Source organism: Gekko japonicus, unplaced genomic scaffold (genome assembly GCF_001447785.1).
Source record: "Gekko japonicus isolate JY-2015 unplaced genomic scaffold, Gekko_japonicus_V1.1 scaffold721, whole genome shotgun sequence".
Lineage (NCBI taxonomy): Eukaryota > Metazoa > Chordata > Lepidosauria > Squamata > Gekkonidae > Gekko > Gekko japonicus.
The window spans coordinates 36,162-51,000 of NW_015169195.1; the positions used below are offsets into that span (position 1 = coordinate 36,162).

General features: G+C 42.4%; 2 protein-coding genes across 3 annotated transcripts in view; both read left to right on the forward strand.

Moving 5' to 3' along the window:
- Window positions 1–5,871, forward strand: part of CLDN12 (claudin 12) — a 7,427-nt gene extending 1,556 nt beyond the window's left edge. For both annotated transcript variants that reach the window (XM_015416309.1, XM_015416310.1), the window contains exons 2-3: window positions 3,091–3,146; window positions 5,041–5,871. In XM_015416309.1, coding sequence (XP_015271795.1) covers window positions 5,063–5,800 — 738 coding nt within the window. In that variant the 5' untranslated portion in view covers window positions 3,091–3,146; window positions 5,041–5,062 and the 3' untranslated portion in view covers window positions 5,801–5,871. The remainder of the gene's footprint in view (window positions 1–3,090; window positions 3,147–5,040) is intronic.
- Window positions 5,872–11,572: 5,701 nt separating this feature from the next.
- LOC107114720 (pituitary tumor-transforming gene 1 protein-interacting protein-like) overlaps window positions 11,573–14,839 on the forward strand; it is a 31,191-nt gene continuing 27,924 nt past the window's right edge. Inside the window, exons 1-2 of the mRNA XM_015416308.1 lie at window positions 11,573–11,791; window positions 13,712–13,764. Coding sequence (XP_015271794.1) covers window positions 11,659–11,791; window positions 13,712–13,764 — 186 coding nt within the window. The 5' untranslated portion in view covers window positions 11,573–11,658. The remainder of the gene's footprint in view (window positions 11,792–13,711; window positions 13,765–14,839) is intronic.

Here is a 14,839-nt window from a genome sequence, read left to right on the forward strand (position 1 = left end):
GGCAGTAGAGTGTTTCGTACTTAGGCTTGTTCACACTTGCAATTCTCCTACAACACAGATAAGTGAGGAACAGAAGTTAAAACTTCTTGATGTATTTAACATTGTCTGTTTTGATGCTTAGAGAGAAGTATAAAGCTACCTCATGGTGAGGTGAAGTGAGGCAACTATGACTAGGGGATGATGGCATCCCTATTGTCCATAGAAGTTGCCTTGCGTGAGAATTGCCTTTCCAAGCCAATATTATTGAGCTCATGCTAGCTTTAGACAAAGGAAAGCTTGGGTTCAGATTTCAGCCCAGCTTTAGATCCCATGAGTAGCCTGAAGAAAATATCTATAGCTCTTTTTCTGCTCTGTAGAACTGGTATATCTTCTCAGGGTTAGTGCAAGGATGACCCATATCTTTTATATTCTAATAGCGAAATCGGCCAAAATTTGGGGACTTAAATCCAGTGACTGGAGCTATGAATGGGCAAGACAGATCTTTCTACTAACCTGAAAAGGGTACCCGGTTTGCAGAAAAATGTGAAATATTTTAAAAATTGGGCTGATTTAAAAAGCCGGAAATGATTAAAGGAGCACCTGTAGCTTTAAGCAACAGATCCCCTCAGTGGCTGTTGCTAGGCAACCACTGTCAGTAAAAGCAAGAGGGAGGAGAAGAGCCCTTTCCAGGCCTATTTTGGCCTTTGAGGGAGGGCAGCTGGGGACCAGGCCTGACTAGGGTGGCCAGATCCAGGTTGGGAAATTACTGGAAATTTTGTGGTAGAGTCTGAGGAGGGCACAGTTTGAGGAGGGGAGAGGCCTCTGCTGAAAAAAATGTCAGAGTCCACCCTCCAAAGCAGTTATTTTCCCCAGGTGGACAGATATCTGTCATCTGGAGTTCAGTTGTAATTATAAGAGATCTCTAGGTCCCACCTAGAAATTGGCAACCTTAGGCCTGGAAGCAGCCTCTGGGTGACTTACTATCACCCAGCTTTCATAACCCAACTAGGTATGACTGCTTGCTACTCTTCAACAGCAGCCACCCTATGAAAGCCAGTGCAGTGTAGAAGTTAGAGTTTTAGAGTAGAGTCTGGGAGATCCAGGTTCAAATTTCATTTTGCTGTGGAAGCTCATTGGATGATTTTAGGCCAGTTACATTCTTTCAGACCTACTTCAGAATAATATAAGTTGCTTTGGTCCCCACTGTGGAGAAAGGTGCAAGATATATGAAGTAAATAAATGATAAATATATCTGAAGATGGGAGACAGATAAAAGGTAGGCTTGTGAATGACTGGGGGGGGGGAGAGAATACAGCAGGGAAAGGGGAGAGGATATGGAGGTTGCCAGGAGGGCGGAAAGAAGAAAGTGTGGGGAGGAAGATAGAGGGGAAAGTGAGGTGCCTACCATGTGAGGGTTCCCTGCCATACAAGTGGGCCTTGCCCAGTGGCCGGCACCACACAACTAGGCCACAGTTTTCCTATGCAGAGGCAACCAGCGAAGGGGAAAGGGAAAGACTAAGGGGCAGATGAAGGTAGGTTGGCTGTTGGATAGGAAGGAGATAGGGTTACCTCCACATTAGGAAATTCCTAGAGTTTCGGGGGGTGGAGACTAGGAAGGGTAGGGTTAGAGGAGGGGAGGGACCTCTGAGGGGTATAATGCCATAGAGTCCACCCTCTAAAGCAGCCATTTTCTCCAGGGGAACTAGCGTTGTCAACCTCCAGTTTGGGGCTGGAGATCGCCCAGAATTACAACTGCTCTCCAGATGACAGAGATTAGTTCCCCTGGAGAAAATGGGTGCTTTGGAGGGTGAACTCTATGGCATTATACCCTGTTGAGATTGCGTCCCTCCCCAAGTCCCTAAACCTCACCTTCCCAAGACTCCACCCCCAAATCTCCAGGAATTTCCCAACTAGAACTGATCTCTATAGCTGGGAGATCTGTTATAATGCCAGGAGGTCTCCAGGTTTCACCTGGAGGTTTGTAGAAACAACAGAGAGATCACGGGAAGGATGCAAATAATGATGAAAACAGCCGTGATATAGTATTATGAAAATATATTTAGACTGCTATTTTGCAGTGAGTCATATGTCTTCAACAAATAATAAAGATGTACGCAAATTGAATTTGCATATGCTACCGTTTCACGTGACCGCGTTTTCTAAGTGTGCTGTGTGAGTAATATTGGTTTACACGTCAACAATTCTAATCTGTGAAATTAACACTCAACATTCATCAAAAGGGGGAGAAGAGAATGATGTATGCTGCTTTAGTCCCCACTATGGAGAAAGACTGTATTTTTCCTCCTGGGGAACCATTGTTGCCAATCTCCAGGTGAGGGCTGGAGATACTCAGAATTTAAACTGCTCTCCAGATGGCAGAGGTCAGTTCCCCTGGAGAAAACAGTGGACTCTGTGTCATTATACACTGCTGAGGTCACCACAGGAAATTGACATTGAGTGCCCAAGGCCAGGGCACCCGCCCAGAGCCTCTTTCTAGAGCTAGTTGTATTTATTTCCACAATGGGCCTTATTCCTAGTAATAAATAAACTTCTATTTTTATTCTAATGTAGGGGATTTTTTTAAAAAAATGTAATCTCCCACTTACATTTTGAAGTGGCACAATTTATTTGTTTATTTAGGTTTTTAAACTGCCCTCCTCTGTAAAATAGGGCTCAGGGCAGTGTACAACAATAAAATAGAGATCTATTTAACATCTCAGTGCTGTGCCTTTTTTCCCCCTGTTGTATTCTTTTGCATGTGTAACAAGCCTCAGGTAGCTGTTGCCAGGATCAATCCTTCTCTACCTGAGCCTCTGCAGAGCCACTAGATGATATAAGGTAGCTTCATATGTACCTGTATTATTCATAGGACATGTGAGGAGATAGGTGTTTGTATGAAAGCATGATAAGGTGGTAGACAAGGATTTCCTTTTTGAAACTCTCCAGTCAATGAAAAGGACTGTCTGCAGGAGATTATGATAACAAAAGTAAGTTTTGGCTGCTTCATTAAAATGTTGAATATTAACAGCATAGGATAAAATGTTTAGAGTTAAATATTAATGAATGACTCAAAACATGGCACTTAACTCCAAATGTTCTTTTTTCCCTTAGATCTAGAGTTTTTCTTCTGCAAGTAGTAGTTGTTCGTGACTTGATTACCCTGCTTGGTAAGTTTGCATTCTCATTAAAAAAAATAAAAATAGCTTGTCCCAGGAAGTAACAAGCTGCATCTAATGTGACTGTCAAAAGTCAGAAATTTATTATGCACTTTAGGTGACAAGCAGGTGCTTACTAGAGGTTAAAAAATTCCAGAAATTTTGAAGGTATGGGGGGGGGGAGAATTCTCAAAAAGAACATCTTTCATAGGATGGGGAGCATTTTGTGTGTTCCTCCAATTTTCTAATTTTTTAAAATCAGAAATTTTGAAAAAAGTTCTTGGGGGGACGACCCCATTTCCCCCCTGAATTTTATTTTCTCCCCAGACCTTTCCCTCTCTAGTGCTTATGGATACTTTGTAAAGTTTAATGTGATCTTTACTTTGGGAAATATGAAAAACATTTGTGTGTCAGGAGAGAACATTTCATCAAGGGCTGATCTGTTCCACTAGCTCAGCCACTACCACCCCACTTAAACCTAGAAAGCAGCTCCAGAGGCCCAGGAAGTTGCATAATTCCAAACTGTAGCAGTAGAAAAGAGCAAGAGTCCAGTAGCATCTTAAAGACTAACAAAATATGCGGCAAGGTAGGAGCTTTTGTGAGTCACTACTCACTTCTTCAGATGCTCATACCCTGCCACATATTTTGTTATTTTTCAAGGTGCTACTGGACTCCTGCTCTTTTCTACTGTTAGAGACAAACATGACTGCCCTTCTTGATCTAATTACAAACTGTGTAGGTGAGCTTTTGACAGTCTAAGAACTTTCCTGAGTTAAAGTATCTGGCTGGAATATATGTCTGCCATCCTAGAGGAGCTGTTCTGCTGTTGTAATGAGATTTTAGATTGTTTTTTAGATTTGTAAGTTGGTTTGAATCCTGCTTCGCAGATAAAAAATGTTATTTAAAAATACATTCGATATTGCTTTAACATGTACAGTAAAAGCTATATCCACATCACCATGCAAGTTCTGGTATCCAGAACTCTAAATTTATAAGAACAAAAAGGAATGTATTCTCTTAGCTAAATAAGATCGGTGTTGGGGATGGGGGTGGCAGATAAACTCACACAATGTAATAGTTTAAGAAGGTTTTGATTACTGTAACCTTTTCATTTGCTTTTGCTACAAGTAGTGACATTCTGGCCTAAAAACATGTTCCAAGCCTCTGTCCTTCATCACATTCATGTCTAAATGTTTGCTGTATTATAAGAACTTTTAATATAAGATCACTGTTCCTAATTCAGTTGGACTGAAACTATTTAAAACTATTTGGGATATAATGGAGAGGATTTTATTTACCACTGGCATTCTTGGAAATGTTTTAGGTATTCCTAGCATCACTTATGCCCTGACCTGGATAGCCCAGGCTAGCCCGACCTCATCATATTTTAGAAGCTAAGTGGGGTCAGTCCTGTCTAGTATTTGGATGGGAGACCTCCAAGGAATACCGGGGTCATGATGCAGAGGCAGGCAGTGGCAAACCACCTCTGAACATCCCTTGCCTTGGAAACCCTACAGGGCCGCCATGAGTCAGCTGGGTCTTGACAGCACATTCTACCACAAGCATCACTTACAAGCAAGTCCTGACTTCAGTGACTGAAGACTCAGTAAGAGATTAGAACAAGGTTGCCAGATTATACTGCTATACCAAGAAATGCCTGCTGTTTTATATCTACCAAATGATATGATCTTTCAAAAAACGATTATTTTTTAAAAAATGACAATTGAATCAGAATCCAGTGCAGTGCAGTACTTTAGAAGAACTGAGCCATACATGGCAAACAAGTTATTTAAAGGATGATTTCAGGTATTATTCTGGATTAATTTGTAGAACTGTAGTAGAGATAATTTCCTCTTTACTTATTGTGAAATAGGAGTTATTCACTTGGTAACATTTTCTTCCCTAGGAAGCATCTTCATTGGCTAGACATGGGTTGCCGTGACGTTCATGCTGCAACAGTCCTGGCTTTCCTTTCTGGAACAGCTGCCTTATCAGGACTTATCGCTGCCGCCCTGCTTCCCAACTGGAGACAAATGCGACTATGCACCTTTAACAAAAACGAAAAGAATGTGACGGTTTACACTGGACTCTGGATTAAGTGTGTTCGTTTTGACGGAAGCAAAGACTGTGTGATTTATGACACTGAGTGGTATACAGCTGTGGATCAGTTGGATTTGCGCATCCTCCAGTTTACTCTTCCCATAAGCATGTTAACTACGGTGTTGGCTCTGTTTCTCTGTTTGATTGGCATGTGTAACACAGCCTTCATCTCATCTGTGCCAAACATCAAGCAAGCCAGATGTCTCATAAACAGCGCAGGTTGCCATCTTGTGGCCGGCCTCTTCTTTCTCCTTGCATGTGTCATTTGTTTGGGTCCATCTATCTGGGTCATCTTCCATAACCAGGAAATGAACAAAAAATACGAGCCTGTTTTCTCCTTTGACATTTCTGTGTTCATCGCTATTGCCAGTGCAGGAGGCTTGCTCTTCACAGCCATTCTCTTATTCCTCTGGTATTGTGCATGCAAAACACTGCCGTCCCCTTTCTGGCAGCCCCTGTATTCCCATGCGCCCAGTGTACATAGCTATGCTTCCCAACCATATTCTGCACGATCCCGCCATTCTGCCATTGAAATTGACATCCCTGTGGTTACACATACCTCTTAAAAAAAGAAGAAGTTGGAAACACCAAACACCTTTTTGCTGTTTCATAATGAAGCACTACAGATCAGGTGACTCCCCTCTCACTATCCGGGAGACTTCTAAAAATAATGTATAAGTGGCATGTGAACAGGACTGGCATTTTAACTGGTAGTTTTTAAAGCTGCTTTCTTTGGGTTTACTACAGGGAAGAATGGAGTAAGCCAAAATATTAGCAGTTCTGCTCATAAGTCACTTGCAAGTCTTGTAAGTCTCATCAAAGTTGGTGGTATTTAAGTTCAAGGGTAACTTAAAAATAGGGATATTTTTACTTTTATGTATTTCTAGCCAGTTTCTTCCTTGAGTTGTACTACTGAAAACTCTGGCTGCTGATGTTTGTAAATCAGACTTGTGAATTTTTAGGCACTTCTGGTTAGTCCAACCTTCAAGCTGAGCAGGGCTTGCAGAATGGGGCTTTGCTGCCTTTACTGCCCCTCCCTTCTCCCAGTTTTGCTTGTGGGACTTAGGGACTCTGACAAATAGCATGGGGTACAAAGGATGGGACAGCAATGGGAGAGGAGAATCTGCACAAATTGTACTCTGCCTCCACAACCAACAGAAGTGCTTTAACACTATAGAACAATACCTTTGGATCCATCCCAGGGATTTTAATAATATGCTTCAATGATAGCTATTTTATGTTTGAGAATTATAAACTTTGTGCCTGTGTTACCTCTACTACTTATACAGGGAACAGTGATCGAACCATTTAGTTTCTTTTGTGTTACTGGAACAGAAACTGTGTGTTAAGCGCTTGCATTTTCCCATTCCGTCAGTCTTCATAGCAGTACAATTTCACTCTTATTCCAACTCTTGCTTTCCCTTTGTGCATATATAAAAACTACTAGTGAATGTTACAGAATTGTGCTGTCAAATGGATCCTTCTCTTGGTAGAAAGACTGGAAATTTAGAAGAAGCATACCTTATAGTTTAGTTCTTGGATTCGTGGCAATAATGTAGTCTGCATTTCATAGGAAAGTATTTATTCTTTATAAAACATTTCCTTAAAGCTGTATTTTTCTCCAGATTTTATTCAAACTTAGTAAGTGACCAAAAATCCATTTACGGTTTTAAAAATTATACATTAAAATAGAAGAAATCCAAATAGCCTCAGGGTTATATAAAGCTGCTGTATCATTTCTAGAATGCTTTTTAGTCTCGAAATTTAGACTGGTAGTGAATAAGGATTATTTTTTAAGGGATATTTAAAAAATGGACTCTTGATAGCCTTTTCCAAATCACTTCTAACCTTATAGTAACCTTTTAGAGTATCTTTTGTATAAATATTATTGAAGAGACTATTATCAAATGCAGTGTTTGGAAATTTGTTTCAACACTGGACTTCATATATTAAAGTTTGCATACAAAGTAGCGTTTTTAAATCTGTAACCTCACCCTTCTTAGTCATAAATTGCCAAATTGATGGGTTTGATGCCTTTCATATAAGGAAAAAAAACATTCTTGTATGAGAATGTGAAAGGATTCCTTTAGTAATAAGCTATGTGAAACAAGAGGTGTGATTTCTTGTTAAAGAGAATGGCTTTCACAAATGCTTCTGGACATGCTGTGGAACTTCCAGGTGTTTCCACCAAAGCAAGACTTGACCGTCTGAATTTGTTGGGCTAATTTATTCTTTAGTGAAGCAAATGCCCTGACCTGGAGGGCTGAGGCCAGCCTGATCTCACTAGATCTTGGAAGCTAAGCAGGTTGGCCCTGGTTAGTATTTGGATGGGAGACTACCAAGGAACTCCAGGGTCACTACCCAGAGGCAGGTACTGGCAAACTGCCTCTGAAGTCTCTTGCCTTGAAAACCCTATGGGGACGCCTTAAGTCAGTTGGGACCCAATGGCACTTTATATGCACACACAGTGAAGCTAATGCTCACGAAGAACCCATTTCAAAGGGAGAATTTTCTGTTAACACGTATAAACACCTTTCTTAACTGGCTTGCCCTTCAAGTTGTTCCTTTTGTTTCAGAGGAGCAAGAGTAAGAAACAGAAATGATGGACAGAGATCTGGAAAAGGTTTCTAAACTGAATTTCTGTGAAGGACTCTATGTTGGTGTTCAGCCCTTATTTTAAATCTGAACCCCTGAGAAATTTTATTTTGGTTCAGTGCTTCTTTGACGTTTTGGGTACTTTTGTATTTGTGTTATGTCAGATTCATAATGCACGTGCATTCAGCTTGCTTTAAATGACCACTTGAAAGTTTGAGGCTGGCCTTGCTGACAAAAGGTGGAATAATCATTTGGTCTTTTCCTACTTCAGTTCATGGGATATTTATTTATTTACAGAATTTGTGTCCCATGAAGGAGCTGGCTGGATTGTGGCCAATGTATTGAAACCTCTAAACATGAATACTGAAAAGTGCTTTAAAAGGATGGGTATACTTCCATTGACTGGGTACTACTTCCACATCTATTTATTCTGTATTAAAACCTCTTGTTACAGGATCCAGCTCTACATCTTTGCATTTTTGAAAAAGTAGCTTTAGTTCTCATTCTTATGTTTGGGGTAATTCAGGTTTCTTATTGATTCTGTAAAATGCAGGCCAAATGTATTTGTTGCTCATTGTTCTCTAATTAAAGGTATATCCTAACAATATTTCTTTTAAAGTTGTGTTCCTGATTGTAGTTGCAAAGGTTGCTGGATTTGAATTTGGGTTTGATTTGAAACTTTTGAATTTTTCCTTGTTTAGCTTGTACAAATGCAGCAGTTTTGTAGCACACAGTTGTATATGTAAATTTCATCACTTCTGTCAAACAACTTACCTTTGCCTGTATTTGCATAGGGAAAAATACTAGGTCAGATTTGTAGAATTCCAGTTTTTGCTTTTAGTAATGCTTAGTTATGGTAAACATTTTTATGTAATTGGAAGTATGTATTTTTAATTTAAAAAGGCTTGTATACCTGTGGTTTATTTCTAGAAGTTGTTTTAAACATTAATATCAATTTAGAATGTTATGCACTGGGCAATTTCAGAATAGTAAGACACAGGGAGCGGAAAACAGACGGACCAAAAACTGGAATCAAGAACCACAAGGGTAAGAAAGAAACCTGATAAAGGGCCAGTATTAAAAACTTTGTGTTCAGGCCACTTGAACTTTGTAATGAGGCTTTCATTGGGCCCTTATTTGTTTTTCACTGTCTTTCTAATAAATACATGTATCTTTGTAAATTATAAGTTTACATTAGGTTTTTCATATTGGCCCTTTATCAGACTTCTTTTTTACCCTTGTGGTTCTCAGTTCCAGAATAGTTCAGTGCTACTGCAGTGTACTTGAAACAAATAGCATATTTAAGGATGAAAACAGAAATAAATTTGGTTTGGATACAACAGCAAGTTGTGATTTGTTTTCTGGGAGATCCTTGGGCCCACATGCTCCATCCTCCTTTTGCTCATGGAAAGATTATTATTTCCAGTTTTACAATAAACTGGAGTTTGCCATAACATCTGGCCTGGAATACTTATGTTTTTGTACTTTTCGTACAAGTCAGGAGTCGGACTCCACGAACTGGAAAAAATATATATAGTGTCTTGCTAATCATGGGTAGGAACCTGAGGAGGACTGAGGCTCATTTGCATAGGATCTGAACCAAGATACTAGTGAAATGGAAATAGTTTACTCTCAGTTTGATTTCCAGAAAACACACTCTGGACTGGCCCTTCAGCTTCCACACAGGGCCGTAGCCAGGATTTATTTACTTCAAGGGGCATTTAAGTAAGTTGGGGGGCACTGTGTCAGGAGCAATAGGAGAGTAAAAGTTTTTTAAAAGTGACAGGAGAGAGATAAGGCTGGAGGAGGGAGCAGATGTACCCTGTGGCATGCCTCACCCACAGCCAGCCAGAGGTACACTGCCGGCAGGTAAGGCAGGACGAAAACTTGGCTCAGCATGGCTGTGGTGCGTGCAAAAATAAAATAAACCGGCTGGATGGGAAGTCAGGAGGCCTGGGTGGTAAGTCAGGGGGTGCAGCCCTGAGATGCCCCACTGTAGCTACGGGCCTGCTTCCACAGCATTTAAACTGTGGTTGGCTTGTTTCATCCTTTTATGTATTCGTATCTATTTGTCTCATTTTTTAAAAAAGGCACAGAAACCTAGCCTCATCTCCCTGCTTTTCTACCTTCAAACAACTCTGCTGTTTCTCTCTCTTGCTACGTAAGCCATTTTGCAATTCCCGTGAGGGAAAGTAAGGCAAAAAAATCTGCAAAGCCTATCCTATACGTACATTTTCATTGATTATAAAACATTTCTGAAAGGTCATAAACCATTCTAATGGGATTAGTCATATCCCACCTCCCCAGCTGACAGCTCTCACCAAGAATACTCAAGTAGTGGTCCCTGAACAATGAGGAAAAATTGGGAAGTTTAGTTTAGGTTTTTTATTATGTTCTTAAGAGCAGCATAAAAGGTAAAGGTTCCCTTGCTTGAAAGCCAGTCGAGTTCGACTCTAGGGTTGCGGTGCTATCTCCGTTTCAAAGCCGAAGAGCCAGCGCTGTCTGAAGACGTTTCCGTGGTCATGTGGCCGGCATGACCAAACACCAAGGCGCACTGAACGCTGTTACCTTCCCACTTTAGTGGCACCTATTTATCTACTTGCAATTTCTTGCTTTCGAACTGCTAGGTTGGCAGGAGCTGGAACTAGAGATGGGAGCTCACTCCATCATGTGGCACCCAGGTCTCGAACTGCTGAACTACTGACCTTCCACAGCCTGCAGTTCAGCATCTTAACCACTTGAGCCACTGCAGCTCTGAAGACCAGCATACAATACAAAAATAGGAATGTTTTTGGAGAGCAGTTGAGGGGATATGGGTGGGGAATTCAATTTTTAGAGATGATTAGGGGGGGGGGCTAGATTTCCCCCCAGAAGGGAAAATTATTTTGGAGAGGCTGGTCTTTTACAGCTCATACTGCAATACTCTTTATGACATCTTGCTTTAGGCCACTATAATGAAGAAGAAGAGTTGGTTGTTATAACCCGCTTTTCTCTACCTTAAGGAGTCTGGAAGCACCTTACAATCTCCTTCCCATCCTCTCCCCAGAACAGGCACCTTGTGAGGTTAGTGGGGCTGAGAGAGTTCTGACAGATCACTCAACAGGCTTCAGGGGGAGGAGTGGGGAATCAAACCCACTTCCCCAGGCTAGAGTTTGCAGCTCTTCACCACCACTACACCAGGTTGGCTGGTTCCCAATGGTGTTGCATCAAATGCCTACGGAAAGTTTGAAAACAAGGCGTGAAGGAAGCAGCATCCCAATGTTGTTTCCTGTATGAAGAAGGCTACTGCCACAGATCAGGATGGTTCCATTTAGCTATCATCGGTAATAGGTGGATCCAAGGCAAGGTTGTTGCAATTGGTTTAGCAGGAGACTTTGGATGTCAACTTTTAGCATCCGGACTTCTATGCAGGCCACTACCACGTCATCTAAAAACATAGCCAACAAGAGAAACAGTGTGGTGTGAGTACGCCAAACAAAACGCAACAACTGCACGTGGAGCACGAGTTAAACTCCACACCGGCCACTGCCGTCTTCTGCGACCGGATTCGGAAGGAAGGCGGGCAGAAAGTTGAGCGTTTCAGTTGCCGAAGGAGAAGATAGAAAGGACGGCGAAGGGGGCGGGGTCTCTTACAGAAACGCCCCCCTTTTAAGGGGAAGGGGGTGGGGCAAGAAGGAACAAGCTACGCGGTTGGTCGCTCTGAGGCGGCTGACGAGTCGTTCTGTTCCGAGTGCGCCTGCGCGAGCCGACGAGCGGTTCCTTGAGTCTAGTGACGGGGGAAGCGAAGCACCAAAGTTGACAAGGCGGCGCAGGTCAGCCGCGGGGCAAGATGGAGGCCGCGCTGTGGCGGCCTTGGGTCCTGTGCCTTCCCGCTTTCCTCTTGCTGTGGAGCTGCTCGGCAACTACGGAGGATGACACCGCGCAGCCAGCGCCCACCGCTGCTCCGGGACCAGTCGGGCAAGGTAAAGGGAGGGGCGCGGGTCTTGCCGCTGAGAGAGTGTCGGACTAGGCGTGGTGAGGGATGCCAGCCTCCAGGTGGGACCAAAGGAATTACACCTCATCTCCAGACTACGGAGGCCTGGCCAGTTCCCCTGGAGAAAATCCTTTGGAAGGTGGACTCTGTGGCATGGTACCCCACTGAGGTCCCTGTCTTCCCCAGGCTCCATCCCCAAATCTCCAGGAGTTTCCTAATCAGGATCTGGCCACCCTACACCCCCCCATCCCCCGCCGGTGGTCAGGGGTGACCTGGCAACCCTCTGAGAGGCCCAGATTCAGAGCTCGAGTCGGCCCGGAAGGACGACGAGTTTGGGGTAGTCGTTCTCTCACTTAGTCTACCCTACCTCGCAAGACTGTTGTGAGCACAATATCGCCAAAGGGAGAAGCATGCTTAGAGCCTTAAGCTGCTGCTGCTGCTCTTCTTTACACCATTTGGGCATGGGTGGCCGTGGATGGGAATGGATGCCCTTTGAGGGAGATGGATGCCTGTTTTTGCCTCGCTTAGCTTGACTTCTTGGCACAGTGGAGGGAAGCATTGCCTTCATGAGTTAGCCATAATGAGGCATCCTTCTGTCTGCCTATTCTCCCTTTTGAATGATAGCAGTCTTTTTGCCCAGTCTGGAAACTCAGAAGCATAATTGGATGTAATTGCCCAGTTCCTGCCGTGTTTTGCCTTCCCCACTGGCTCCTGCAAAACTCCTCTATCTGTTCATCTGTAGGTATGGGATTATCTAGTTGTGAAACCTGTTCATCCTATTTGCCCGACTCTAGTCAATGAGAGCGGGTCAAAATGTTTTGCTATATTATTGTTAGGCCTATTTTCAAATATGCGGGGTTGTTTTAGGCCTCTCCAACATACACGCTGATTTTAATTTAGGAAGAGTGCTCCCTGTATGAATACACAGTGGCCTGGTGTCTGAGGTTGTATATTCTGATTTGCTTCAAAAAAACAACAACTACAACTCAAACAGTAGTTGCCCAAATTCGTTAAAGTTTATAGTCTAAATCTAGTATACATGGCTGTCTGTTTTTTTCGGGTAGCATATGGCCAAAGGAATTTTGACCGAAAGGTCTCTTAGTTACTGTTTCATTGACAGTTGGCCAAGGATGTTTAGCAAAATTTTGGCAATATAGATGCCAAAGGTACAGTGTTCATGTTGTTCTAATAATTTGTCATGTCTGTGTGTGTGCATGCTGCTGAAGATATATTTGAATTCTCTCTTAATTATATTGTATACTGTATTCTATATTAACTGGTAATAACTAAATATAGATTGCTATGAAGCTATTGGGTTCCCTTTTAAGGGGAACATAAGACAGAGAGCCCATGAGATATAGTGGTTGGTATCAAATTAGGCTCTGGGCTCAAATTCCGTACCTGCCATAAAGCTTGCTGGGGGACAATTGGACCAATCACTCTTTCAGACGAATCTACTTCACAGAATAGTTATGGGGATAAAATGGGGAAGAGAGATCCATCTGTGTGCCACTCTTGAGATCCTTGGAGGAAGGGCAAGTTAGAAATGTGATGAATAGAATGAACCCTATTGCATCAGACCGAAGGTCGATTTAGTCCAGCACCCCATTTTTAACAGGATGAGGGGTGGTCTTAGGAGATCTTGCTGCCATCTCTGAGCAGGGGTTGGCATGGGGGAGGGACAGAATAGATAGCTCTGAGTAAGCTTGTGTCATGTTTACCTGATAAGTTTTGTTTGGATGACCTAAGAGATTGCATACAGTTCTGCCGGGGGGACGGGACCCTAAAAGATAAATGAAGCTTTGGATATTTATTCAAATTGAGCTCTCCATCCCACCACTTTTTGTGCTTTCAGGACAGTTTACTATACAACCAATAATATTTCACATTAGGTTTTGTTCTCTTCTAGCATGTGGTGCTTTCTCTGGGAAGACTTGTGACCAGTGTATTCAAAACGCTTCAGTAAGTTTTGGCACTTCTTATAATTAGTGTGGGGGAAAACTTTCTCACAATTTCATGAGTGGTGCAAATATCAACTGGGGTAGATTTGGGTGCAGAAGAAAACTCGTGTTTAGATAGCATTGGGTACCAGAGAGAAAAATAAAACTCCTGTACTGAAAAAGGAAGGTCATAGTGAATGAGATTTCTTTTGAGAGAAATTGCTCCAGTAAAATGCTGTGGTCAGTGGGTTTGTTATGGTTCCTTGGAAGACCTTTTTTCTTCTGTATGTTAAGCCTTTCCTCTGCTTTGACTGGCTGTACCCAAGCCCAAGTTCTTTTTACTGAGCAGACTTGAAAACATATGACTTAGATGGGATTAAACAGAACCTCCTGAGCAGAAAATTACAGCTGATCGCTTAGTACAGAATTTATACTTTTTAAAAATCTGTCTGAAGTTTTGCTTTTTAAATTATCATCTGGCTTGAAGGAAAGCATAGGCTTATATGACAATCCCCTTCCCTTTAAGGCAAGATTTCCCCTCCATTTCTATTTGCCTTTCTGACTGAGCAGCCCTAGGGGCCTGTTTTCTTCTTTCCTGAAGATCTCTAGCTGTCCCACCCAGTGTTCCCTCTAAGCTGAGTTAGTGTGAGCTAGCTCACAGTTTTTTAGCCTCCGGCTCACACATTTTTGTCTTAGCTCAGGAAGGATGGGTCCAGAGCAAACTAATTTATGCAGTAGCCAAATTGTTTGCTCACAGCTTTAATGCCAGGAGCTCACAAAGTAGAATTTTTGCTCAGAAGATTCCACAGCTTAGAGGGAACATTGGTCCCACCCTGTCTCAGTATGATATTTTGCTGGCTCAGCCCAGGAACCTGAGGGGAAGGGTCAGGATCACCGTTTAACTTAAACCACTGAACATGCCACTTGAGACATTTTGAAATTCAAAATTAACAAAATGTGTTATTCAGTGTAGCGGGGAAAGATCAGATGAAACCAGGGGCTGAAAGTTCAGAGGTAACTCCATGTAGATAACTCTGAGGTAAAATCAGCACATGCACAGACTTTAGTTCTTATGTTTCAGTTTCTTAAGCGGTTCA